This window comes from Scyliorhinus torazame, chromosome 12 (genome assembly GCF_047496885.1).
Source record: "Scyliorhinus torazame isolate Kashiwa2021f chromosome 12, sScyTor2.1, whole genome shotgun sequence".
Classification (NCBI taxonomy): domain Eukaryota; kingdom Metazoa; phylum Chordata; class Chondrichthyes; order Carcharhiniformes; family Scyliorhinidae; genus Scyliorhinus; species Scyliorhinus torazame.
In genome coordinates this window covers 5,964,663-5,990,472 of record NC_092718.1, presented here as the reverse complement: position 1 = coordinate 5,990,472, position 25,810 = coordinate 5,964,663, and the positions used below count along the sequence as shown (strand labels likewise).

The window sequence follows — 25,810 nt, the reverse complement described above, 5'->3', positions numbered from 1 at the left end:
ATGGAATGCTTTCCTTTATTGGGCGAGGTATTGAATACAAAAGCAGGGATGTAACGCTGGAACTGTATAAGATGCTGGTTAGGCCACAGCTGGAGTTTTGTGGACAGTTCTGGCCACCACATTATAATAATAATCTTTATTGTCACAAGTAGGTTTATGTTAACACTGCAATGAAGTTACTGTGAAACGCCCCTAGTCGCCACACTCCGGCGCCTGTTTGGGTACACAGAGGGAGAATTCAGAATGTCCAATTCACCTAACAGCACGTCTTTGGACTGTGGGAGGAAACCAGAGCACCCGGAGGAAACCCACGTAGACACAGGGAGAACGTGCAGACACCGCACAGTCAGTGACCCAAGTGGGAATCGAACCTGGGACCCTGGAGCTCTGAAGCAACAGTGCTAACCACTGTGCTACCGTGCCACCCAACAGGAATGACATAATTGCTCTGGAGAGAGAGTGCAGATTTAAAGGAATGGTGCCAGGCCTGGAAAACTGCAGCGATGAGGAGAGATTGGAGAGGCTGGGGTCGTTTTCCTTAGAACAGAAGAGGCTGAGGGGTGACTTGATTGAGGTGTAAAAATTATGAGAGGCCTAGATAGGGAAGACTTGTTTCCCCCAGCAGAGGTCAAGTACCAGGAGGCACAGATTTTAAGGTGATTGTTAGAAGGATTACAGGGGATATCAGGAAATTCTTTTTCATCCACAAGGTGATGGGTGTCTGGAATTCACTGCCTGGATTGGCAGTTGAGGTAGAAACCGTCAAAGCGCATTTAAAAGGAAGCTGGATCGGCACCTGGAGTGCTGCAGCCTGCAAAGATACGGACCGGGTGCTGGAGGCTGGAATTAGTTTGGGTGGATAGGTTTTTCCAGCCAGCACAGACATGAAGGGCTGAAAGGCCTTGTTCTGTGCTGCAACCTTTCTAAACACTCCCAGTTTAAGAAGCATTAAAAAAAAAATCATTGAACTTTCTGCACACAGGAATTTCAAAACCTGGGGAGGTCCTACACAGCAAGAAGCAGCTCAGAGAGTTGCTCAACGCATGACACCTACACAAGACACCTGGCTCTGTGGTGGATAATGGAAGAGTCACATCCACCTATGAACGACGCAACTTAAACAATGTGATAATAATCAGTTGTCAGTTCCAGTCCAACTTTTAAACATCAAGTCAGTGATATATGCTACATTGAAAACGATCAGTTTAGACTCAACTCAAAATCAATGTTTGAAGGAGATGCACACACCTGTCAGGATGGTCTGGAACGCAGTCTCTACATTCGTCGAGTCTAAAGCTGACGTCTCGATGAAAGACAATCCATTCTTTTCTGGAACAGAAACAATCCCGTCAGCGTTCCAATGTCAGTCACCAGCAGAGGAATGAGCCGATTCTTTCTTCCCCCTCCGGCTTATATATCATCTCTGACAGGGGTCAAGTCACTGGATCCTCAACAGTGATCAGATGCTCGATGTGCAGAAGCAAAAGCAATGCGTAGCAATTGGCTCATCCATCCCCCCTCACCTACCTACCAATGACTCAGTGTCATCACTGAGCCAAGGAGTGCATTTGGAAGGGGTGGAGATAAGAGAGCAAACTATGTGCCAATATTAAAAATCTTATATTTCTCATACAATGTCTTGATAACTTTTCCCTTGCCTATATTTATATTGGCAACTGCCTACGTAAACTTGTCACATTGTAATTGCAGCCTCCTGCCACTGATGACACTGTAACACTGCAAAGAACCTCAGTTGCTTCAATCATACCTACCTGCTCCCCAAATTTAAGATCAAAGCAGCAAACAAACTTAAGGGCAGAATTTAGAAGCAATAGTCACTGTCTCGCAGATCAGGTTCAACTTCGCCCAACATCTAACCTGGCTTCTCCTCATAACTCCCATGGATCTTCTTCCCAGTGTGCAATGTCACAGCTGTGGTCAATGGGCTGACTTCTGCTCAGGCCAAGGCTAAGACTGTCCTAGAATGACCCAGGAAGAGTGAACATGGTGCAGTCCATAACATTCAACTCAGTCAGGTGCCTCCAGACTGCTAGCGATGAGGCAGGTTCTCACCGTTCTGACATGGGCAGGAGGGAACAGAAATGGAAATTACTGAGGAAGCATTAAAAATAAAAGGCGGTTTTTATAAAATGCAGGGAAGGAGTTCTGACCGAGTCCTTTAGAAGCTTTTTTCTGCTCAAGTGCGATGCTCCTTAACCAGAAAATGAACCACAAAGTGCTAGCCTTGCAAAGAGTTGGAGGAACATTCATTCCTTATAGAATTAAAGCAAAATGCTCAGATGGGGAAATCTGAAATAAAATGCTGGAAAACTCAGAAGGTTTGGCAGCATCTGTGGAGAGAGAAACAGAGTAAACGTTTCGAGTCCATATGACTGTTCTCCAGGAATATCCATTACTGATATCTATCATTCTTCTGGCCATCAATTTATAAAACTGGGGCATCTAACAGGAATTAGCCCCAACACAAATTTGGAACACATACCTGCAAAGGCTTTTGCCTCATCTGTAGGCACAGCTCGGAGGTGGCGTAGATCACTCTTGTTTCCTACCAGCATAATAACGATGTTATTGTCTGCGTGATCTCTCAGTTCTTTTAACCATCTTTCCACATTCTCGTAGGTGAGATGTTTGGCAATATCATAAACCAGCAGAGCACCAACTGCCCCTCGGTAATATCTAACCGCAAAACAAAGAATTCAACATAATTTCACACGCATTCATAATGAGCTGAATTTGAATCGACACATTTGCACCAGAAGGGGTTGCAATTGATTTTTAAGTTAAAATTACACCTGCTTTAATTAGAATGATATGCGTGTTTGTACCTGCACAGGGCATTAAATGAGCACACTGGGCTTTTCTGGGGCCCAGGTTTTTCTCTCTCACGGTAGCATTGTGGATAGCACAATTGCTTACAGCTCCAGGGTCCCAGGTTCGATTCCGGCTTGGGTCACTGTCTGTGCGGAGTCTGCACATCCTCCCCGTGTCTGCGTGGGTTTCCTCCGGGTGCTCCGGTTTCCTCCCACAGTCCAAAGGTGTGCAGGTTAGGTGGATTGGCCATGATAAATTGCCCTTAGTGTCCAAAATTGCCCTTAGTGTTGGGTGGGGGTGACTGAGGATAGGGTGGAGGTGTTGACCTTGTGTAGGGTGCTCTTTCCAAGAGCCGGTGCAGACTCGATGGGCCGAATGGCCTCCTTCTGCACTGTAAATTCTATGTAAATCTATATTCTACTGAGTTTTCAGACACGAGACACTGGAGCCGTGTCACATTCCCAGATCATCTCCAATAAACAGATGAGCAAAATGCAAGACAAGGCAACCTCATGTTTCCCGTCACCCAGTGAACTGCACAACAACCTCGCAAGCACTAATCCACAGCCCTGGTTCACACCACAGGCAGGCACAGGAATGGACAGGAAGAAAAAAAAAAAGACACCGCTCAAAGAAAATGTTTGTTCCAGTCAATGTAAAACTCACGCAGAGGTGATTGCCCGGTATCGCTCCTGCCCAGCCGTATCCCAGATCTGTGCTTTAATCGTCTTCCCGTCCACCTGAATACTTCTTGTTGCAAATTCCACTCCGATTGTGCTCTTGCTTTCCAGGTTAAACTCATTACGTGTGAAGCGTGACAGCAGATTACTCTTTCCCACACCCGAATCTCCAATCAGCACAACTGCAAGGCAAGAAGAAAATGAGAGCACAGTTAGACAAAGCAGAGTCCAAATAAATCCAGGGGGGACAGGAGTGGGTTCCCAATCCAGGGCTGTGTAGAACAGGTAGTTATATCAGGTGAGAGAGGGGACGGGACAGCAGAAAGGAATTCACAGCGAAAGACAACTCTCAAATCCCACGGTCAGCAAAAGCACCAACGGTCGAGAGCAAAATGTTAAGTGAGCTCAGTTTATTTGGTGGTCTTTGATTCTGGAGAAGTATCAGAACACAATTCGATTGAGAGAAACACAGGAGCAGAAGTAGGCTATTCATCCTCAGAGCCTGTTCCAACATTCAATATGATCATGACTGATCTTCTATCTCAATGCCACACTCCCGTGCTCTCCCAATACCCATGGACACATTTAAGAGTCCAGCAATCTATTTTCTCTTAAATATATTCAGTGGCTTGGCCTCCACAGCGTTTCTGTGGTCGGGAATTCCACAGGTTCACCACCCTCCGAGTGAAGAAATTTCTCATCTGTCCTAAATGACCCGAGACTCTGACCCCTTGACCCCGCCCCCCCCCCCAGCCAGAGGAAACTACATCCCCAAATCCAGTCTGCGCAGCCCTGTCAGAATTATATGTTTCATTTAGATTACCTCTCATTCTTCTAAACTCCAGTAAATACAGGCCCAGTCTCTCCTCGTACGACAATCCTGCCATCCCAGGAATCAGTCTGGTGAACCTTCGCTGCAGTCCCCCCATGGCAAGTATATTCTTTCTTTGATAAGGAGGTAAAACTGCTCACACTACTCCAGGTGTGGTCTCACCAAGGCCCTGTACAGCTGCTCCTGTACTCAAATCCTCTTTCAATGAAAGTCAACATACCATTTGCCTGCTTTCCAGTCCCTGCTTGTTTGCTTTCAGTGACTGGTGTACAAGGACACCCAGGCCCCTTTGTATGTCAACCTTTCCCTTAAATCCTTTTAACAATCGCCCCACACTCACATTTCCTCCGTTCCGTGTCATCAGTCAACTTGGAAACATTACATTTGGCTCCCTCATCCAAATCATTGATGTATATGGTGTACAGTTGGGGCCCAATAACTGATCCCTATGGGATCCCAGGAGTTACCCCTGTCACTTGAAAATAGACCCATTTATTCCTGCTCTTCATTTCCTGTCTGCTAACCAGTTCTCCATGCCAATAGACCAGAGCATCTCCATTAGCGAAGTACAAAGCACCAAGATTCATATAGGCTGCACCTTCCACAATGGCAGCGTATTCCAAAGCACGTCACAATGAACTACTTTACGTGCAGTCAGTGTTATAATATACATAGCAAGATTTTGTAGTGATTTAATAATAACTACACAATCTTTTTTGGGTGACTTTGTGTGTGGAGTTTGCACATTCTTCCCACATCTGGGTTTCCTCCAGGTGGTCCTATTTCCTCCCACAGTCCAAAGATGTTCAGGTGGTGGATTGGCCAGGCTAAAATTGCCCCTTAGTGACCAAAGATGCATAGGTTAGGTGGGGTACGGGGATAGGACGGGGGAGTGGGCCTAGGTAGGGCACTCTTTCAGAGGGTCGGTGTAGACTGGATGGTCCACACTGTAGGGATTCTTTTTTAAAAAACTCGATCGAGACGTATTTTGGCCAAATAATGATCATTGGATCTTTTACACCCACCGGTGTAAACCAAACCTCAACTCTACACTCAAGGCATAAATTATAAACCGGGGGTTTGGACTCAGCTCCTGGATACAAGCAGATGGCATTCACAATACCAAAGCTCTCGCCATAAGAGGGAGCAGAGCAAACTCTCAGAACAGGCAAAGGTAACAAACACACCCACAAGCACCATGTGGCTTATTTTTGGAATTCTCAAATCCAGCTTCGCACAGTTCCACAATTCACTTACAGTGAACTAGATAGTAGCTTGAGAAAGTAGAATGAAGCACACAGGGGAATCGAATGAGATTACAGTTGGCAGCTTGTAGATTTAATGTCTGTTCGGGAACATTCTGAGTTTGATTGGGAGGAAACAACCTTCAGGGAGTGACAAACAATGTAACAGTGTTAATGGTGGGATATTCTGAATTTGGTCAGATTGTCAGAAATCAACAGAGGTCCCAGCAAGAGGAAGCACGGTATTAAATAACTACAGAATGGAGAGCAATTGTGAACAAGAAAATTCTGGTTTGTTTTGTTGAATCAAAAGACGAACCGCAACAACGCTGGGTTTAAAACTAATCTGCAGGATCACAGGTAGCATGGGCAGCACAGTAGCACAGTGGTTAGCACTGTTGCAAGGGTCCCAGGTTCGATTCCTGGATTGGATCACTGTCTGTGCGGAGTCTGCACGTTCTCCCCGTGTCTGCGTGGGTTTCCTCCGGGTGCTCCGGTTTCCTCCCACAAGTCCCAAAAGACGTGCTGTTAGGTGAATTATTGGGTGAATTGGACATTCTGAATTCTCCGTGTGTGTACCCGAACAGGCGCCGAAATGTGGCGACTAGGGGCTTTTCACAGTAACTTCATTGCAGTGTTAATGTAAGCCTGCTTGTGACAATAAAGATTTTATATTATTATAGATATAAATCTGATCCTCGGCCGGCATGGTGACGCAGTGGTTTGCACTGTTGCCTCACGGCGCCGAGGACCTGGGTCACTGTCCGTGTGGAGTTTGCACATTCTCCCTGTGTCTGTGTGGGTCTCACCCCTACAACCCAAAGATGTGCAAGGTAGGTGGATTGGCCACGATCAACTGCCCCTTAATTGGATACTCTGATTTTTTTTAAAAGTCTGATCCTCGATAAAGGAGATTCACAAAGGAAGCAGGTTGGAACTGGAGAACAAAGGAACCAACAACAATTTGCCCACATATAGCACCCTGAATGTAGTGAGACATCCACATGAGCTATAAAATCCTGAACACCTTCCAAACCTGGCTGTATCCATACCAGACGAGCTCCAGCAGTTCAAGAAGAAAACGTGGAGGGGGGGACGGACGATAGTTTGCGGATGACACAAAGATTGATCGGGTGGTTGACAGCGAGGAAGAAGGTCTGAGCTAACAGGAGGAGAGAAACGGATTGGTCAGATGGCCAAGCAAATCAGTGGCAGATAGAATTTAAGCTCTGCAAAATGTGAGATGATGCACTATGGAAGGAATAACATGACAAGGGAGTACTCAGTGAACGGCAGGGCACTAGGAAGCTCAGAGGAACAGAGAGGTCTTGGGATGCTTGTTCACAGATCCCAGAAGGCGGCAGTTCTGGATAGTGCTGAGGAACGTCCGAGGGAACAACAGGATATAGATAGATTGGAAACTTGAGCACAGAAATGACAGATGGAGTTTAATCCGGTCAAATGCGAGGTGATGCATTTTGGAGGATCAAATCTAGGTACGAATTATACTGTAAATGGCAGAACCCTTAGGAACATTAACATAGAGGGATCTGGGCGTGTAGGTCCACAGTTCCCTAAAAGTGGCAACACACGTGGCCAAGGTGATTAAGAAGGCAAAGGCATACTTGCCTTCATCAGCCAGGGCATCGAATACAGGAGTTGGGAAACAATGTTGCAGCTATGTAAAACCTTGGTTAGGCCGCATTTGTAGTATTGCGTGCAGTTCTGGTCACCACATTATCAGAAGGATGTGGAAGCTTTGGGGAGAGTGCAAAGAAGGTTCACCAGGATGTTGTTTGGTCTCGAGGGTATTGGCTATGAGGAGAGGTTGAATAAATTAGGATTATTTTCAATGGAAAGACGGAACCTGAGGGGGGAAAAAGAGAGAGAGAGAGAGAGCTATCTGATAGAGGTCTACAAAATTATGAGAGGCATAGACAGGGTGGATAGTCAGAGGCTGTTTCCAAGGGTGGAAGTGTCAATTACAAGGGGGCACAGGTTCAAGGTGAGAGGGGGAAAGTTTAAGGGAGATGTGCGGGGTAAGGTTTTCATGCGGAGAGGGCGGGTGCCTGGATGAGCACTTGAAATGTCAAAACATTCAAGGTTATGGACCAAGTCCTGGAAGTGGGATTTAGTGTAATTAAAGTAGTTTCCATTTGTTGGTGCAGCGTCGATGGGCCGAAGGGCCTCTTTTGAACTGTGTGATTCCAAGGCTGCAGCAGCTCACCGCCACATAGTCACGTGCAAAGAGGGATGGATAATAAATGCTGGGATTTCCAGCAATACCTACATCCGTTAACAAAAAAAAAAACCCAAGGGTAGGTTATGACCAACACCATCTATTGGTTTGGTCAAAACAGTAGGTGCTGAAAGAGCCTTTTTAGGAAGGCCGAGAAGGTGAGAGAATTCTGGAGTGACACGCCTGAACAGCTATCGGCACAGCTGCCAACAGTGTAGCAAAGGATTGGAGAACCAAGAGTGTTCGGAGGGTTGTAGGGGTTTACAGGGAGGATTGGGGCCTGCCCCACCGATGGAGGCCCACCCCGATCGAGGCTGGCCTCCCCGGTGGCTCCTCCAAGCACCAGGGAAGCAACCCTAGTGCCCGAGCTCTGTGCCTGTGAGTGAAGTTGGCTACTTACCTCCTCGGCTCCCCACAGCAACCCTTCCGCCAGCTTCACTTTTTAAAAATAAAGAAATTTAAAGTACCCAATTATTCTTTTCCCCAATTATGGCGATTTAGTGTGGTCAATCCAGCAACCCTGCACATCTTTTTGGGTTGTGGGGGTGAGATCCACACAGACACAGGGAGAATGTGCAAACTCCACACGGACAGTGACCTAGAGCCTCGATCGAACCCGGGTCCTCAGCACCGTGAGGCAGCAGTGCTAACCACTGTGCCACCCCATAGCTTCGCTTTTTAAAAAAGGAGTACTAATCGGCGGCCACATGACCACTTGCTGGGGAGGCTGTTAGATAGGTGGTCACTCCCATTAATTCTATGGAGAGTGATCTTAGTGTTTACTGGTTTCTCGCCACGGTGGGTTCCTGATCTCGCCAATGGGAGCAGACCGGTTAGATCGCAAACAGATTAGCACCTGGCATGGTTCTCAATTTTGGCCTCCTCCACGGTTTAACGGCCTTATCGTGCCGCAGAGATTAACTAGATAATTAGCACAATGGATGTGTAAATAACCTTTAGCTAAACTTTTACTTTAAAAAGTTGCCAATCCAACCAACCAAACTAGATAATGGTGTCTGACATTTAAACTCTAATAAGAAAATATTTCAATCCTGCACCAACATAATCAGCACACGGAGACCATTTCACATATCCCATCAAAGTTAATCCTTTGTGCAGAATATTCAGAGGAAAGATTAAAAGAACATGCTTTTTACCAAAAGAGGGAAGTTGCTACAGAGCACAGTGAATTTGGACAATGAGCGCCTGTCAGTAGAGCAGGAGCAAGAGGACAAAAGATACGGGCTGCGACAAACTAATCGCTCAGCAGTTCCTGTAATGCATAACCCCATTGTTCTAAATTTGCCACTGTATAAAGAACGGAACCCGTTATTCTGCAGAGTCTGGGACTGCATCCAAACTCCAGATAACACTGCTTGCTTCTGCTCACTACATTAAAGCAAAGTTCCTCAGTCGCTCCAGTGCCACCTGCTAACTTGCAGCCCATTCCTCTCTGAGCCTCAATCACAGGATCTGAAAAATCAAACATCAACTCTGCAAGAAGCAGTTGGCGATGGTTTAGCAAAAAAATTGCGACTGTGTGACTATAGTCATGCTTTAGAGTCAGAAGTTGCAAGAGTCAAGAGTCACTCTATAATTGCAGCACTGTCATTTACTTTGATATGAAAATGAAAATCGCTTATTGTCACAAGTAGGCTTCAAATGAAGTTCCTGTGAAAAGCCCCTAGTCGCCACATTCCAGCGTCTGTTCGGGAGGCTGGTACGGGAATTGAACCGTGCTGCTGGCTTGCTTTAAAAGCCGGCGATTTAGCCCAGTGAGCTAAACCAGTGCGGGGGTAGGTGCTGGGGGTGATTACAACCCTATCCCACCCTCTTGTTGAGATGTTAAGACTGTGAACCTTAAAAGATACCACGCCACAGTCTGAAGAGCAGAGAATTCTGCTAGGATCAGCCTGTGGGATGTAGCAAATAAAATAAATTCTTCTTCTAATAAACACTTGAGTATTTCCAAGTGTGAAGCAACAAGACACTGAAAAACTCTTTAAATTCTTTTTTATTTACGCAGTTCAAAGGCATTTCAGGTTTCAGCTATTGTACTGACTAAGCCAGGATTTTTTGATCCAAAGTGATGCAATCTGCTACCTCCTGTAATTTTTATTATTCATTTACGGGATGTGGGCGTCGCTGGTTAGGCCAGCATTTATTGCCCATCCCTAATTGCCCTTCAGAAGGTGGTGGTGAGCTGCCTTCTTGAACCGCTGCAGTCCTAGAGGTGTAGGTACATCCACAGTGCTGTTAGGGAGGGAGTTCCAGGCTGTTTCCCCAGTGACAGTGAAGGAACAGCGATATATTTCCAAGTCAGGGTGGTGAGTAACTTGGAGGGGAACCTCCAGGTGGTGGGGTTCCCAGGTATCTGCTGCTCTTGTCCTTCTAAAAGGCTGCGGTCGTGGGTTTGGAAGGTGCTGTCTAAGAAACATTGGTGAGTTACTGCTGTGCATCTTGTAGATGGTACACACAGCTGCTACTCGTCGGTGGTGGAGGGTTTGAATGTTTGTGGAAGGGGAGCAATCAAACGGGCTGCTTTGTCCTGGATGGTGTTGAGCTTCTTGAATGTTGTTGGAGCCGCACTCATCCAGGCAAGAGGAGAGTTTTCCACTACATTCCTGACAGGTGCCTTGTAGATGGTGGACAGGCTTTGGGGGAGTTCAGGAGGTGGTTTACTCACCGTAGGATTCCTAGTCTTTGACCAGCCCTGGTAGCCACAGTATGTGGCTAGTCCGGTTCAGTTTTTGATCAATGGTAACCCCCAGGATCTTGATTGTGGGGGATTCAGCAATTGTAATGCCATTGAATGTCAAGGGACAATGGTTAGATTCTGTCTTTTAGGAGATGGTCATTGCCTGGCACTTGTGAGGCACGAAGGTAACTTGCCACTTGTCAGCCCAAGCCTGGATATTGTCGAGGTCTTGCAGCATTTAGACATGGATTGGTTCAGTATCTGAGGAGTTGTGAATGGTGCTGAACATTGTGCAGTCATCCGCAAACATCCCCACTTCTGACCTTATAATGGAAGGGAGGTCATTGATGAAGCAGCTGAAGATGGTTGGGCCGAGGACACTACCCTGAGGAACTCCTGCAGTGATGTCAAGAACAAAGAAAATGACAGCCAATCCAGATCCTTTATCTAAACCGGTCTTCTATTTTCCAAGGATCTACTTCGCTCTGTTCCCCGCCCGTTCATATATCTGTCTAGATGCATCTTAAATGATGCTATTGTGCCCGCCTCTACCACCTCTGCTGGCAAAGCGTTCCAGGCACCCACCACTCTCTGCGTAAAAAACTTTCCACGCACATCTCCCTTAAACTTTCCCCCTCTCACCTTGAAATCGTGACCCCTTGTAATTGACACCCCCACTCTTGGAAAAAGCTTGTTGCTATCCACCCTGTCCATACCTCTCAATTTTGTAGACCTCAATCAGGTCCCCCCTCAACCTCCGTCTTTCCAATGAAAACAATCCTAATCTACTCAACGTTTCTTCATAGGTAGCACTCTCCATACCAGGCAACATCCTGGTGAACCTCCTCTGCACCCTCTCTAAAGCATCCACATCCTTCTGGTAACGTGGCAACCAGAACTGCACGCAGTACTCCAAATGTGGCCCAACCAAAGTCCTATACAACTGTAACATGACCTGCCGACTCTTGTACTCAATACCCCGTCCGATGAAGGCAAGCATGCTGTATGCCTTCTTGACCACTATCGACCTGCGTTGCCACCTTCAGGCTACAATGGACCGGAACTCCCAGATCTCTCTGTACATCAATTTTCCCCAGGACTCTTCCATTGACCATATAGTCAGCTCTTGAATTAGATCTTCCAAAATGCATCACCTCGCATTTGCCTGGATTGAACTCCATCTGCAATTTCTCTGCCCAACTCTCCAATCTATCTATATTTTGCTGTATTCTCTGACAGTCCTCCTCGCTATCTGCAACTCCACCAATCTTAGTATCATCTGCAAACTTGCTAATCAGACCACTTATACCATCGTCCAGATCATTTATGTATATCACAAACAACAGTGGTCCGAGCACGGATCCCTGTGGAACACCACTAGTCACCTTTCTCCATTTTGAGACACCCCCTTCCACCACTACTCTCGGTCTCCTGTTGCTCAGCCAGTTCTTTATCCATCTAGTTAATACACCCTGAACCGCATACGACCTCACTTTTTCCATCAACCTGCAATGGGAAACTTTATCAAACGCCTTACTGAAGTCCATGTATATGACATCTACAGCCCTTCCCTCATCAATTAACTTTGTCACTTCCTCAAAGAATTCTATTAGGTTTGTAAGACATGACCTTCCCTGCACAAAACCATGCTTCCTATCACTGATAAGTCTATTTTCTTCCAAATGTGAATAGATCCTATCCCTCAGTATCTTCTCCAACAATTTGCCTACCACTGACGTCAAGCTCACAGGTCTATAATTCCCTGGATTATCCCTGCTACCCTTCTTAAACAAAGGGACAACATTAGCAATTCTCCGGTCCTCCGGGACCTCACCTGTGCTCAAGGATGCTGCAAAGCTATCTGTTAAGGCCCCAGCTATTTTGTCCCTCGCTTCCCTCAGTAACCTGGGGACTTGTCCACCTTAATGCCTTTTAGAATACCCAAAACTTCCCCCTTCCTTATGCCGACTTGACCTAGAGTATTTAAACATCCATCCCTAACCTCAACATCAGTCATGTCCTGGAGTAATAGACCAGATCTGCATCACAGGCTCATGGGAAAAGGTGGAGACTTTGGGAACTGTGCTCAGGACTGTTATTCTTAATTCTAGTTTGCATCACACTCCTATTTGTTTTATTGAAATAAAATCCGCAAAGGTGGATTCTGAACAAACACTGAACAAGTCATATTCACCATTACTTTAGGGCAGCACGGCGGCGCAGTGGTTAGCACTGCTGCCTCATGGCACTGAGGTCCCAGGTTCGATCCCGGCTCTGGATAAACTGTCCGTATGGAGTTTGCACATTCTCCCCGTGTTTGCGTGGATTTCGCCCCCACAACCCAAAGATGTGCAGGGTAGGTGGATTGAACACGCTAAATTGCCCCTTAATTGGAAAAAAATGAATTGGGTGCTCAATTTTTAAAAAAAAATATTCACCATTACTTTAATGATCATCAGTCAAAGCAAGACACAATGAGGTGTATTGAAGTTGGTTGGAGCATGCAAAAAGCCAGCAGCAGAAATCTGGGACTGTGCCACCGGCTGCAACTCTCACCTATAATCCGTTGGCAGAAAACAGGATGTAAAATAAAATCACAATATCAGGCTGCCACAGCCAATGGAGTATTTTTCAAGTGTTGTAATAAAGCAACCAATTTGCACGCGGGAAGCTGCCACACACAATGAAATGATCAGATGATAATTTTTAGGTGTTGGCTAAGACACCAGGAAGAAAAATAATCTTCAGTGTCACAAGTACGCTTACATTTACACTGCAATGAGGTTACTGTGAAAATCCCCTAGTCGCCACATTCCGGCACCTGTTTGGGTACACAGAGGGAGAATTCAGAATGTCCAAATTACCTAACAGCACGTCTTTTGGGACTTGTGGGAGGAAACTGGAGCACCCGGAGGAAACCCACGCAGACGAATGTGCAGACTCCACACAGAGAGTGGCCCAAGCCGGGAATCAAATGAAAATCGCTTATTGTCACGAGTAGGCTTCAATGAAGTTACTGTGAAAAGCCCCTAGTCGCCACATTCCGGCATCTGTTCGGGGAGGCTGGTACGGGAATTGAACCATGCTGCTGGCCTGCTTGGTCTGCTTTAAAAGCCAGCGATTTAGCCCAGTGTTCAAACCTGGGACCCAGGCGCCGTAAAGCAATAGTGTTACCCACTGTGCTACCGCACCCCCATTCAAGTGTCTCAAATGGGACTTGGACTTTGACTGGAGGCGAGAGTGCTACCCAGGCCACAACTGCTTACAGACTGATACAGTACTGAGCAAACCTCGCTGACATCTCTAGTAACAGCAAATTCCAGGGTTATGTACGTAGTTTAAATTTCCGCTCTCTTTAATTTGCATAGATTTCAAGTTGTTTATTTGGGAATCAACAACAAAACCAAGAAATATCCTTTCAAACACTCAGTCCCTCACAACTGAAAGAGGTCAAACCTGTAAATGCCAAATGCAGAGAACGGACTTACAACACAGAGCTGGGGAAACTCAATCTGGCAGCAGAGCGAAAAACAAAGAGTTAATGTCGAGTTCAATACGACGCTTCTTCAGAACAGAGAGCGGAGTTTGGAAGACCAGGAGCCGTGTGAGGTTCAAACAGTTGGTGTAATCCAAAATCCTGGAATCAGAGGATAGAATCCCTACAGTGCAGAAGTCCATTCAGCCCATCGAGTCTGCACTGACCCTTCGAATGAGCACTCTACCCATGTCTACCCACTCTACACGTTGGATAGAAGAGGGGCAGAAATGGTTGTTGGAGGTCCCTGGTTATAGATGTTTCAATAAGATTAGGGAGGGTGGTAAAAGAGGTGGGGGGGGGTGGCATTATTAATTAGAGATAGTATAACAGCTGCAGAAAGGCAGTTCGAGGAGTATCACCCTATTGAGGGAGTATGGGTTGAAGTCAGAAATAGGAAAGGAGCAGTCACCTTGTTAGGAGTGTTCTATAGGCCCCCCAATAGTAGCAGAGATGTGGAGGAACAGATTGGGAAACAGATTTTGGAAAGGTGCAGAAGTCATAGGGTAGTAGTCATGGGCGACTTTAACTTCCCAAATATTGAGTGGAAACTCTTTAGATCAAATAGTTTGGATGGGGTGGTGTTTGTGCAGTGTGTCCAGGAAGCTTTTCTAACACAGTATGTAGATTGTCCGACCAGAGGAGGGGCAATATTGGATTTAGTACTGGGTAATGAGCCAGGGCAAGTGATAGATTTGTTAGTGGGGGAGCATTTTGGAGATAGTGACCACAATTCTGTGACTTTCACTTTAGTAATGGAGAGGGATAGGTACGTGCAACAGGGCAAGGTTTACAATTGGGGGAAGGGTAAATACGATGTTGTCAGACAAGAATTGAAGTGCATAAGTTGGGAACATAGGCTGGCAGGGAAGGACACAAGTGAAATGTGGAACTTGTTCAAGGAACAGGTGCTACGTGTCCTTGATATGTATGTCCCTGTCAGGCAGGGAAGAGATGGTCGAGTGAGGGAACCATGGTTGACAAGAGGTTGAATGTCTTGTTAAGAGGAAAAAGGTACTTATGTAAGGCTGAGGAAACAAGGTTCAGACAGGGCATTTGAGGGATACAAGATAGCCAGGAGGGAACTGAAGAAAGGGATTAGGAGAGCTAAGAGAGGGCATGAACAATCTTTGGCGGGTAGGATCAAGGAAAACCCCAAGGCCTTTTACACATTGAGAAATATGAGAATGACTAGAGCGAGGGTAGGTCCGATCAAGGACAGTAGCGGGAGATTGTGTATTGAGTCTGAAGAGATAGGAGAGGTCTTGAACGAGTACTTTTCTTCTGTATTTACAAATGAGAGGGGCGATATTGTTGGAGAGGACAGTGTGAAACAGACTGGTAAGCTCGAGGAAATACTTGTTAGTAAGGAAGATATGTTGGGCATTTTGAAAAACTTGAGGATAGACAAGTCCCCCGGGCCTGACGGGATATATCCAAGGATTCTATGGGAAGCAAGAGATGAAATTGCAGAGCCGTTGGCAATTATCTTTTCGTCCTCACTGTCAACAGGGGTGGTACCAGGGGATTGGAGAGTGGCGAATGTCGTGCCCCTGTTCAAAAAAGGGACTAGGGATAACCCTGGGAATTACAGGCCAGTTAGTCTTACTTCGGTTGTAGGCAAAGTCATGGAAAGGGTACTGAAGGATAGGATTTCTGAGCATCTGGAAAGACACTGCTTGATTAGGGATAGTCAGCACGGATTTGAGAGGCGTAGGTCTTGCCTTACAAGTCTTATTGAATTCTTTGAGGAGGTGACCAAGCATGTGGATGAAGGTAAAGCAGTGGATGTAGTGTACATGGATTTTAGTAAGGCATTTGATAAAGTTCCCCATGGTAGGCTTATGCAGAAAGTAAGGAGGCATGGGATAGTGGGAAATTTGGCCAGTTGGATAACGAACTGGCTAACCGATAGAAGTCAGAGAGTGGTGGTGGATAGCAAATATTCAGCCTGGATCCCAGTTACCAGTGGCGTAACGCAGGGATCAGTTCTGGGTCCTCTGCTGTTTGTGATTTTCATTAATGACTTGGATGAGGGAGTTGAAGGGTGGGTCAGTAAATTTGCAGACGATACAAAGATTGGAGGAGTTGTGGATAGTAAGGAGGGCTGGTGTCGGCTACAAAGAGACATAGATAGGATGCAGAGCTGGGCTGAGAAGTGGCAGATGGAGTTTAACCCTGAAAAGTGTCCATTTTGGAAGGACAAATATGAATGCGGAATACAGGGTTAACGGTAGAGTTCTTGGCAATGTGGAGGAGCAGAGAGATCTTGGGGTCTATGTTCATACATCTTTGAAAGTTGCCACTCAAGTGGATAGAGCTGTGAAGAAGGCGCCTATGGTGTGCTCGCGTTCATTAACAGAGGGATTGAATTTAAGAGCCGTGAGGTGATGATGCAGCTGTACAAAACTTCGGTAAGGCCACATTTGGAGTACTGTGTACAGTTCTGGTCGCCTCATTTTAGGAAGGATGTGGAAGCTTTGGAAAAGGTGAAAAGAAGATTCACCAGGATGTTGCCTGGAATGGAGAGTAGGTCTTACGAGGAAAGGTTGAGGGTGCTAGGCCTTTTCTCATTAGAACGAAGAAGGATGAGGGGCGACTTGATAGAGGTTTATAAGATGATCAGGGGAATAGATAGAGTAGACAGTCAGAGACTTTTTCCCCGGGTGGAACAAACCATTACAAGGGGACATAAATTTAAGGTGAAAGGTGGAAGATATAGGAGGGATATCAGAGGTAGGTTCTTTACCCAGAGAGTAGTGGGGGCATGGAATGCACTGCCTGTGGAAGTAGTTGAGTCAAAGAACAAACAAAGAACAAAGAAATGTACAGCACAGGAACAGGCCCTTCGGCCCTCCAAGCCCGTGCCGACCATACTGCCCGACTAAACTACAATCTTCTACACTTCCTGGGTCCGTATCCTTCTATTCCCATCCTATTCATATATTTGTCAAGATGCCCCTTAAATGTCCCTATCGTCCCTGCTTCCACTACCTCCTCCGGTAGTGAGTTCCAGGCACCCACTACCCTCTGCGTAAAAAACTTGCCTCGTACATCTACTCTAAACTTTGCCCCTCTCACCTTAAACCTATGCCCCCTAGTAATTGACCCCTCTACCCTGGGGAAAAGCCTCTGACTATCCACTCTGTCTATGCCCCTCATAATTTTGTATACCACTATCAGGTCGCCCCTCAACCTCCTTCGTTCCAGTGAGAACAAACCGAGTTTATTCAATCGCTCCTCATAGCTTATGCCCTCCATACCAGGCAACATTCTGGTAAATCTCTTCTGCACCCTCTCTAAAGCCTCCACATCCTTCTGGTAGTGTGGCGACCAGAATTGAACACTATACTCCAAGTGTGGCCTAACTAAGGTTCTATACAGCTGCAACATGACTTGCCAATTCTTATACTCAATGCCCCGGCCAATGAAGGCAAGCATGCCGTATGCCTTCTTGACTACCTTCTCCACCTGTGTTGCCCCTTTCAATGACCTGTGGACCTGTACTCCTAGATCTCTTTGACTTTCAATACTCTTGAGGGTTCTACCATTCACTGTATATTCCCTACCTGCATTAGCCCTTCCAAAATGCATTACCTCACATTTGTCCGGATTAAACTCCATCTGCCATCTCTCCGCCCAAGTCTCCAGACAATCTAAATCCTGCTGTATCCTCAGACAGTCCTCATCGCTATCCGCAATTCCACCAACCTTTGTGTCGTCTGCAAACTTACTAATCAGACCAGTTACATTTTCCTCCAAATCATTTATATATACTACAAAGAGCAAAGGTCCCAGCACTGATCCCTGTGGAACATCACTGGTCACAGCCCTCCAATTAGAAAAGCATCCCTCCATTGCTACCCTCTGCCTTCTATGGCCTAGCCAGTTCTGTATCCACCTTGCCAGTTCACCCCTGATCCCGTGTGACTTCACCTTTTGTACTAGTCTACCTTGAGGGACCTTGTCAAAGGCCTTACTGAAGTCCATATAGACAACATCTACTGCCCTACCTGCATCAATCATCTTAGTGACCTCCTCGAAAAACTCTATCAAGTTAGTGAGACACGACCTCCCCCTTCACAAAACCGTGCTGCCTCTCACTAATACGTCCATTTGCTTCCAAATGGGAGTAGATCCTGTCTCGAAGAATTCTCTCCAGTAATTTCCCTACCACTGAAGTAAGGCTCACCGGCCTGTAGTTCCCGGGATTATCCTTGCTACCCTTCTTAAACAGAGGAACAACATTGGCTATTCTCCAGTCCTCCGGGACATCCCCTGAAGACAGCGAGGATCCAAAGATTTCTGTCAAGGCCTCAGCAATTTCCTCTCCAGCCTCCTTCAGTATTCTGGGGTAGATCCCATCCGGCCCTGGGGACTTATCTACCTTAATATTTTTTAAGACACCCAACACCTCGTCTTTTTGGATCACAATGTGACCCAGGCTATCTACACCCCCTTCTCCAGACTCAACATCTACCAATTCCTTCTCTTTGGTGAATACTGATGCAAAGTATTCATTTAGTACCTCGCCCATTTCCTCTGGCTCCACACAGATTCCCTTGCCTATCCTTCAGTGGGCCAACCCTTTCCCTGGCTACCCTCTTGCTTTTCATGTACGTGTAAAAAGCCTTGGGATTTTCCTTAACCCTATTTGCCAATGACTTTTCATGACCCCTTCTAGCCCTCCTGACTCCTTGCTTAAGTTCCTTCCTACTTTCCTTATATGCCACACAGGCTTTGTCTGTTCCCAGCCTTTTAGCCCTGACAAATGCCTCCTTTTTCTTTTTGACGAGGCCTACAATATCACTCGTCATCCAAGGTTCCTGAAAATTGCCGTATTTATCTTTCTTCCTCACAGGAACATGCCTGTCCTGTATTCCTTTCAACTGACACTTGAAAGCCTCCCACATGTCAGATGTTGATTTGCCCTCAAACATCCGCCCCCAATCTATGTTCTTCAGTTCCCGCCTAATATTGTTATAATTAGCCTTCCCCCAATTTAGCACATTCATCCTCGGACCACTCTTATCCTTGTCCACCAGTACTTTAAAACTTACTGAATTGTGGTCACTGTTACCGAAATGCTCCCCTACTGAAACATCTACCACCTGGCCGGGCTCATTTCCCAATACCAGGTCCAGTACCGCCCCTTCCCTAGTTGGACTGTTTACATATTGTTTTAAGAAGCCCTCCTGGATGCTCCTTACAAACTCCGGCCCGTCTAAGCCCCTGGCACTAAGTGAGTCCCAGTCAATATTGGGGAAGTTGAAGTCTCCCATCACCACAACCCTGTTGTTTTTACTCTTTTCCAAAATCTGTCTACCTATCTGCTCCTCTATCTCCCGCTGGCTGTTGGGAGGCCTGTAGTATACCCCCAACATTGTGACTGCACCCTTCTTATTCCTGATCTCTACCCATATAGCCTCACTGCCCTCTGAGGTGTCCTCTCGCAGTATAGCTGTGATATTCTCCCGAACAAGTAGCGCAACTCCGCCTCCCCTTTTACATCCCCCTCTATCCCGCCTGAAACATCTAAATCCTGGAAAGTTTAGCTGCCAATCCTGCCCTTCCCTCAACCAGGTCTCTGTAATGGCAACAACATCATAGTTCCAAGTAGTAATCCAAGCTCTAAGTTCATCTGCCTTACCCGTAATGCTCCTTGCATTAAAACATATGCACTTCAGGCCACCAGACCCGCTGTGTTCAGCAACTTCTCCTTAATGTCCAAATTGCCCTTGGTGTTGGTGGAGGTGTTGAGTTTGGGTAGGGTGCTCTTTCCAAGAGCCGGTGCAGACTCAAAGGGCCGAATGGCCTCCTTCTGCACTGTAAATTCAATGATAATCTATGATTAATCTAGGACAAAGGTTCGGCACAACATCGTGGGCCAAAGGGCCTGTTCTGTGCTGTATTTTCTATGTTCTATGTCCACCCCTCTCTATCCCCATAATCGCATAGCCTAACCTGCACATCCCTCGACACGAAGGGCAATTTATCATGGCCAATCCACCTAACCTGCACATCTTTGGACATCGGGAGGAAACTGGAGCACCCGGAGGAAACCCATGCTGACACGGGGAGAACGTGCAAACTCCACACAGTCACCCGAAGCCGGAATTGAATCGGGCAGCACGGTAGCACAGTGGTTAGCACAATTGCTTCACAGCTCCAGGGTCCCAGGTTCAATTACTGGCTTGGGTAACTGTCTGTGCGGAGTCTGCACATCCTCCCCGTGTGTGCGTGGGTTTCCTCCGGGTGCTCCGGTTTCCTCCCACAGTCCAAAGATGTGCAGGTTAGGTGGATTGGCCATGATCAATTGCCCTTAGTGTCCAAAATTGCCCTTAGTGTTGGATGGGGTTACTGGGTTATGGGGATAGGGTGGAGGTGTGGGGTTGGGCAGGGTACTCTTTCCAAGAGCCGGTGCAGACTCGATGGGCTGAATGGCCTCCTTCTGCACTGTAAATTCTATGAACCCGGGACCCTGGCGCTGTGTGGCAGCAGTGCTAACCACTGTTGTGGCTTTAATGAGGGGAAAGGACAGTGAATGAGAAAACGAAAGATGCGGATGGATTTTCTTAACAAATCACAGCAAAAGCTTTGCATTGTCAGCAGAAATTGAATAAGGTGCTGTACCAACCACATGGGTAAACTTTAAACATGTCTGGGCAAAGCCTGGACTGGATATTTAGGCAGGGAATGACATAAGAAATTTTCACCCAGGCCTGAAGCCCTGCCCCATCTGTTCCCATTTGTGAGATATGCAGAATATTCAGTGTGCAGCACTGGGAAACCAATCACAACCGCACCAGGGGAAAGTGGTTAATTTCCTGGGCAGTTTACTGCAACTGTGAAAATTCCGAGTGAAACACCAGTTCCAATCCCAAGGACTGATTTCCAACCAATACCCATGAGAAACAAAGAGCCTCATGATTGTTGGCTTTCACTCTCTCCCTGCTTGCTGCAGCTTGATGAACACCTCAATGAGGGAGAAGCAAACACACCCTCCTCGCTCCCTTATCACTATTGGGCATTTTACTTCCTGATGAACTGTTAAGCAATCCAGAGCACTCCTGTCAATTTAGCCCAAAAGCTTTGTTGCTACGTTTATTCATGGCACATCTCAGGTGGTTTTACTTTTAGAGTTTTTGTTGAAGCAATCTCCCCCAGCTACAAAACCACAGGCTAGCCGGGAACAATCAGTATGAGTAAAGGTAACTCGCAAGGCCAAGCTTTCGCACTCTGCTTACACAATCAAACTAAATTATCTGCAAACAGCCTAGCTCAGCAAAAGTGCAACAAGGGAAAAGTGAACCTTTACTGTAAGGATTTTAGGTTAGTGCCACACCTCAATAATGGGTGCACACCCATTTTACCACAAAGCAGGTGAGCCTTTCATAGTTCAGTGCTTGAAAATCCATAACATTTTATGCTCAAAGGTATTTAATGTGGTATTCTCAATTGACATTTATCATAGTAAATTGGGATACATCAGAATTATACAATTGTGCCTTTAACAAGCTGTCCAATTAGTCCCACCCCTACATATTCCTATAGCCTATTTTCCTTCATTTATCCAATTGCATTTTGAAATTTACGACTGAATCGGTTTCCATCGCCTTTTTGGCGGCACATTGCAGATCATAACTCGCCGTGTACATTCCAATCCCTTTTCTTTGACTCGCCGTGTACATTCCAACCCCTTTTCTTTGACAACAGTATTACAACCAGACAGCTGCTGCCTTCAGTGGAAGAACAGAACTCCCAAGTCAGCAAGTTGCTTGGAAATTCAATTACAATGTGGAATGGGAAAGTCCGCAGTTGAAATAAATAACATCCTCTGAAGAGAATCAGCAAATTGCAGAGGGAAATTGAAGGATATTGGGTAAAGTGATTGGGAAGGGCGGCCAGCCTGACGCAAATGGACCAAATGGTCTCCTTCTGCACCATAACAATTTTGTGAATGTATATCACAGAATTTACAGTGCAGAAGGCCATTCGGCCCATTGAGTCTGCACCAGCCCTTGGAAAAACAACCCTACTTCAGCCCACTTCTCCACCCTATCCCCATAATACAACCTAGCCTTTTGGACACTAAGGGCAATTTATCATGGTCAATCCAGCCAACCTGCACATCTGTGGACGGTGGGAGGAATCCGGAGAACCCGGAGGAAACCCACGCAGACACGGGGAGGAAGTGTAAACTCTACACAGACAGTCACCCGAGGCCGGAATTGAACCCGGGTCCCTGGAGCTGTGAGACAGCAGTGCTAACCACTGTGCCGCCCGTGTAGTAAGCAGAATAGTTCAAACTTTGACACTAATCAGATACTCTCTTTCCTGGTCCTGGCTGGTTTCTGTGTTATAGATGAAATTCCATAGAGCTACAAATAATTTGAAATCGGGAGCCATGTGGTACCAGGCAGCAGAGAACCTCACTCACACGAAAACCATCAACAGTGGGAGAGAAGACGACAAACTATTCAGACTGGAGATGAAGAATCTGCACTGAACATGGAGTATCAAAGATAATAATAATAGCTTACTGTCACAAGTAGGCTTCAATGAAGTTACTGTGAAAATCCCCTAGTCGCCACATTCCGGCGCCTGTTTGGAGAGGCCGGTACGGGAATTGAACCGTGCTGCTGGCCTTGTTCTGCATTATAAGCCAGCTGTTTAGCAAACTGTACTAAACCAGCCCCTACTTCAAATACAAACAGTTCAAACTGTTTTGTATATCCCACGACAGCGACATTTTTCCAATGGAGTCCAGTCAAGCTGCTCATCATGTAGACTGATATCCTGTGTACAGCTGGAACAGTGTGTAAAACCCTCCGCAAAGCTGTGCCCTGGTTTCTGCCTTCAGCATCACTTGGTCCTCACCTGTCCTGAACTCACAGGGAAGACTCTGGTCCAACTACATTTTTATTAAAATGGAAGTCAATTTTTAAAAATAATTTTTTTAAACATCTAGTTTTCTGAGATCTCATCTCACAGCCTTTTCCTATCAAAGTCAGAAGATAGTAACTTCTGTTTTCTATTTCCACTGAGATTGTACACTACTCCACTCACTAACAATGAACAAGCTGCACAGGGAGTGCGCCCTGGTCAGAGGCAGGCACCACAAACATACCTTCCTCCCACTGGAATTCCTGCTCTGCATTGATCAGACAGACAGGTTGCAGGTTGAGGTTCTGGCACTCACCAAAAGTGCTTATCTCCCATTCTACCGATTAAACAAGTAAACACCATCAGACATGGTATTCACTGTGCTCACCAACCATGACTGAATTAGATTGAAATGATCGTGGCCAATGCCCAGACTACACCGAAATGAGATGGCATGTAGTCTGAAGTTAACTGAAGCTAACACCCCCCTTCCCCAATCTCAGGTTTCCACTCACTCACTCTGACCACCACACACCCACAGTGGGCGAGGGTGAGTGAATGGGCACTCTAAGACGGTTCACGAGTCAGGTACAGGGACACACCTACATGGTCGGACGGACACACACTGACACTGGCCATTTTTATTAATCACTCTTTTAAACTTAATGACATTGTTGCTTATTTTGGCTCAGGAATTCTTTCTTTCTTAAAACTTTTTTTTTTGAAATTCAAATATTTTTGTGCAAACCTCATCTTTCTGAAATTTGCTCATCAGTCCCTTCGGTAAGAATAATATGGGAGGCAGTGACGTAGTGACTAGCACCCAGATTAATGCTCTGGTTACCTGGGTTCCAATTCCACCAGGGCAGGTGGCGAAATTTGAATTCTATAAAAATCTGGAATTAAAAGTCTAACGATGACCATGAAGCCATTGTCGATTATCGTAAAAACCCATCTGGTTCACTAATGTCCTTTCGGGAAGGAAATCTGCTGTCCTTACCCAGACTGGTCTACACGTGACTCCAGACCCACAGCCATGTGGTTGACTCTTAAATGCCCTCAGGGATGGGCAATAAATGCTGGACCAGCAATGCCCACATCCCATAAACAAATGAAGGGAAAAAAATGCAAATTTGGGCCCCCGAGCGAAAGGTTGTGTAATAGAAACACTGCATCATTTACATTAACAAACCATTTGGTAAAGAGACAAAACCGTCGCTTGCAAGAGTAACTTGGTGCAGAATGTCAGGCTAGTTGCAATCTCATCCCTTTCCCCTCCCCACTGCGTTTCTAATCGGAACCCATCAACCAGCGTCCGAGTAAACCATCAGCCAGCGTCCCATTAAACCATCACCCCAGCGTCCCATTAAACCATCACCCAGCGTCCCATTAAACCATCACCCCCAGCGTCCCATTAAACCATCACTCAGCATCCCATTAAACCATCACCCCCAGCGTCCCATTAAACCATCACCGGAGTCCCATTAAACCATCACCCCAGCGTCCCATTAAACCATCACCCCAGCGTCCCATTAAACCATCACCCCAGCGCCCCATTAAACCATCACCCCAGCGCCCCATTAAACCATCACTCAGCATCCCATTAAACCATCACCCCAGCGTCCCATTAAACCATCACCCAGCGTCCCATTAAACCATCACCAGGCGTCCCATTAACCATTACCTAGCGTCCCATTAAACCATTACCTAGCGTCCCATTAAACCATTACCTAGCGTCCCATTAAACCATCACCCCAGCGTCCCATTAACCATTACCCAGCGTCCCATTAAACCATCAACAGGCGTCCCATTAACCATTACCCAGCGTCCCATTAACCATTACCTAGCGTCCCATTAAACCATCGTGACACAGCTACTCCTCAAACTAGCAGATAAATATCAATATTCCATCTCCGAGCTCCACAACATCTCACATACACAACAGAACAATATCAATCCTCAGTTAGTGGAAAATTCTGTCTACATTTAGTGTCACTTAATTAGTAAAAGCAACACATCCAGAATTGGGATCAGCTCCACACTCCCATCCCCTCACATATATGTGACTCCAGTCCATCACCAATGTGGGTCACTCTTAACTGGCCTCTGAAGTAGAATGTCAGTGTTGTCAATGGTCAAGGATATGGCAGTTAATGTTGGTCAGTGACTCCCATATCTGCAGAATGAAATTTCTCATAAAAAAATAAATCACCATTCTTGATTTAACTCATTTGTCATCTCAGCCATTCACCTTTCAAATAAAAATGTGAAATAAAAACACATTTCAAAGAATACACAAGACTCTGCTATAAATAAGCTTCCAAATGGAATTAGGCATCATTGTTATCAACAGCCTTATGATGGATAACATTTCCTTTGTCAAGTACCATTCCTTCATACTGCAGCACCGACTGAGAGTGTAAATGTAAAGAGGAAATCAAGTTGAGAGGTTCAAATTCCAATCTAAAACAGCAACTCCAGCTTTATTCGAGCCCCCAAAGCCGGTCAAAGTTCAGCCTTTCAGTTCGTGTCCATTGTTTTTTCATAGAAACAGCCCCAGCTCACTCCTTCTTGTATTTGAAAGTTCAGCTGTTGGTGCTGGCCTTGGACTCCCCAGCTCTGACATATGATGAAATGCAGACAAGTGGGCAGCACCGTGGTGCAGTGGTTAGCACAGTTGCTTCACAGCGCCAGGGTCCCAGGTTCGATTCCCAGCTTGGGTCACTGTCTGTGTGGAGTCTGCACATCCTCCCCGTGTGCGTGGGTTTCCTCCGGGTGCTCCGGTTTCCTCCCACAGTCCAAGTGTGCTCGTTAGGTGGATTGGACATTCTGAATTCTCCCTCGGTGTACTCAAACAGGCGCCG

At 46.2% G+C, this 25,810-nt stretch overlaps 1 protein-coding gene across 1 annotated transcript in view; it reads right to left on the bottom strand.

Moving 5' to 3' along the window:
- The window catches only part of rab11a (RAB11a, member RAS oncogene family), a 51,595-nt gene that overhangs the window by 7,930 nt on the left and 17,855 nt on the right, over positions 1-25,810 (bottom strand). Inside the window, exons 2-4 of the mRNA XM_072470337.1 lie at positions 3,499-3,694; positions 2,504-2,697; positions 1,249-1,329 (exon numbers count right to left, since the gene is read on the bottom strand). Coding sequence (XP_072326438.1) covers positions 1,249-1,329; positions 2,504-2,697; positions 3,499-3,694 — 471 coding nt within the window. The remainder of the gene's footprint in view (positions 1-1,248; positions 1,330-2,503; positions 2,698-3,498; positions 3,695-25,810) is intronic.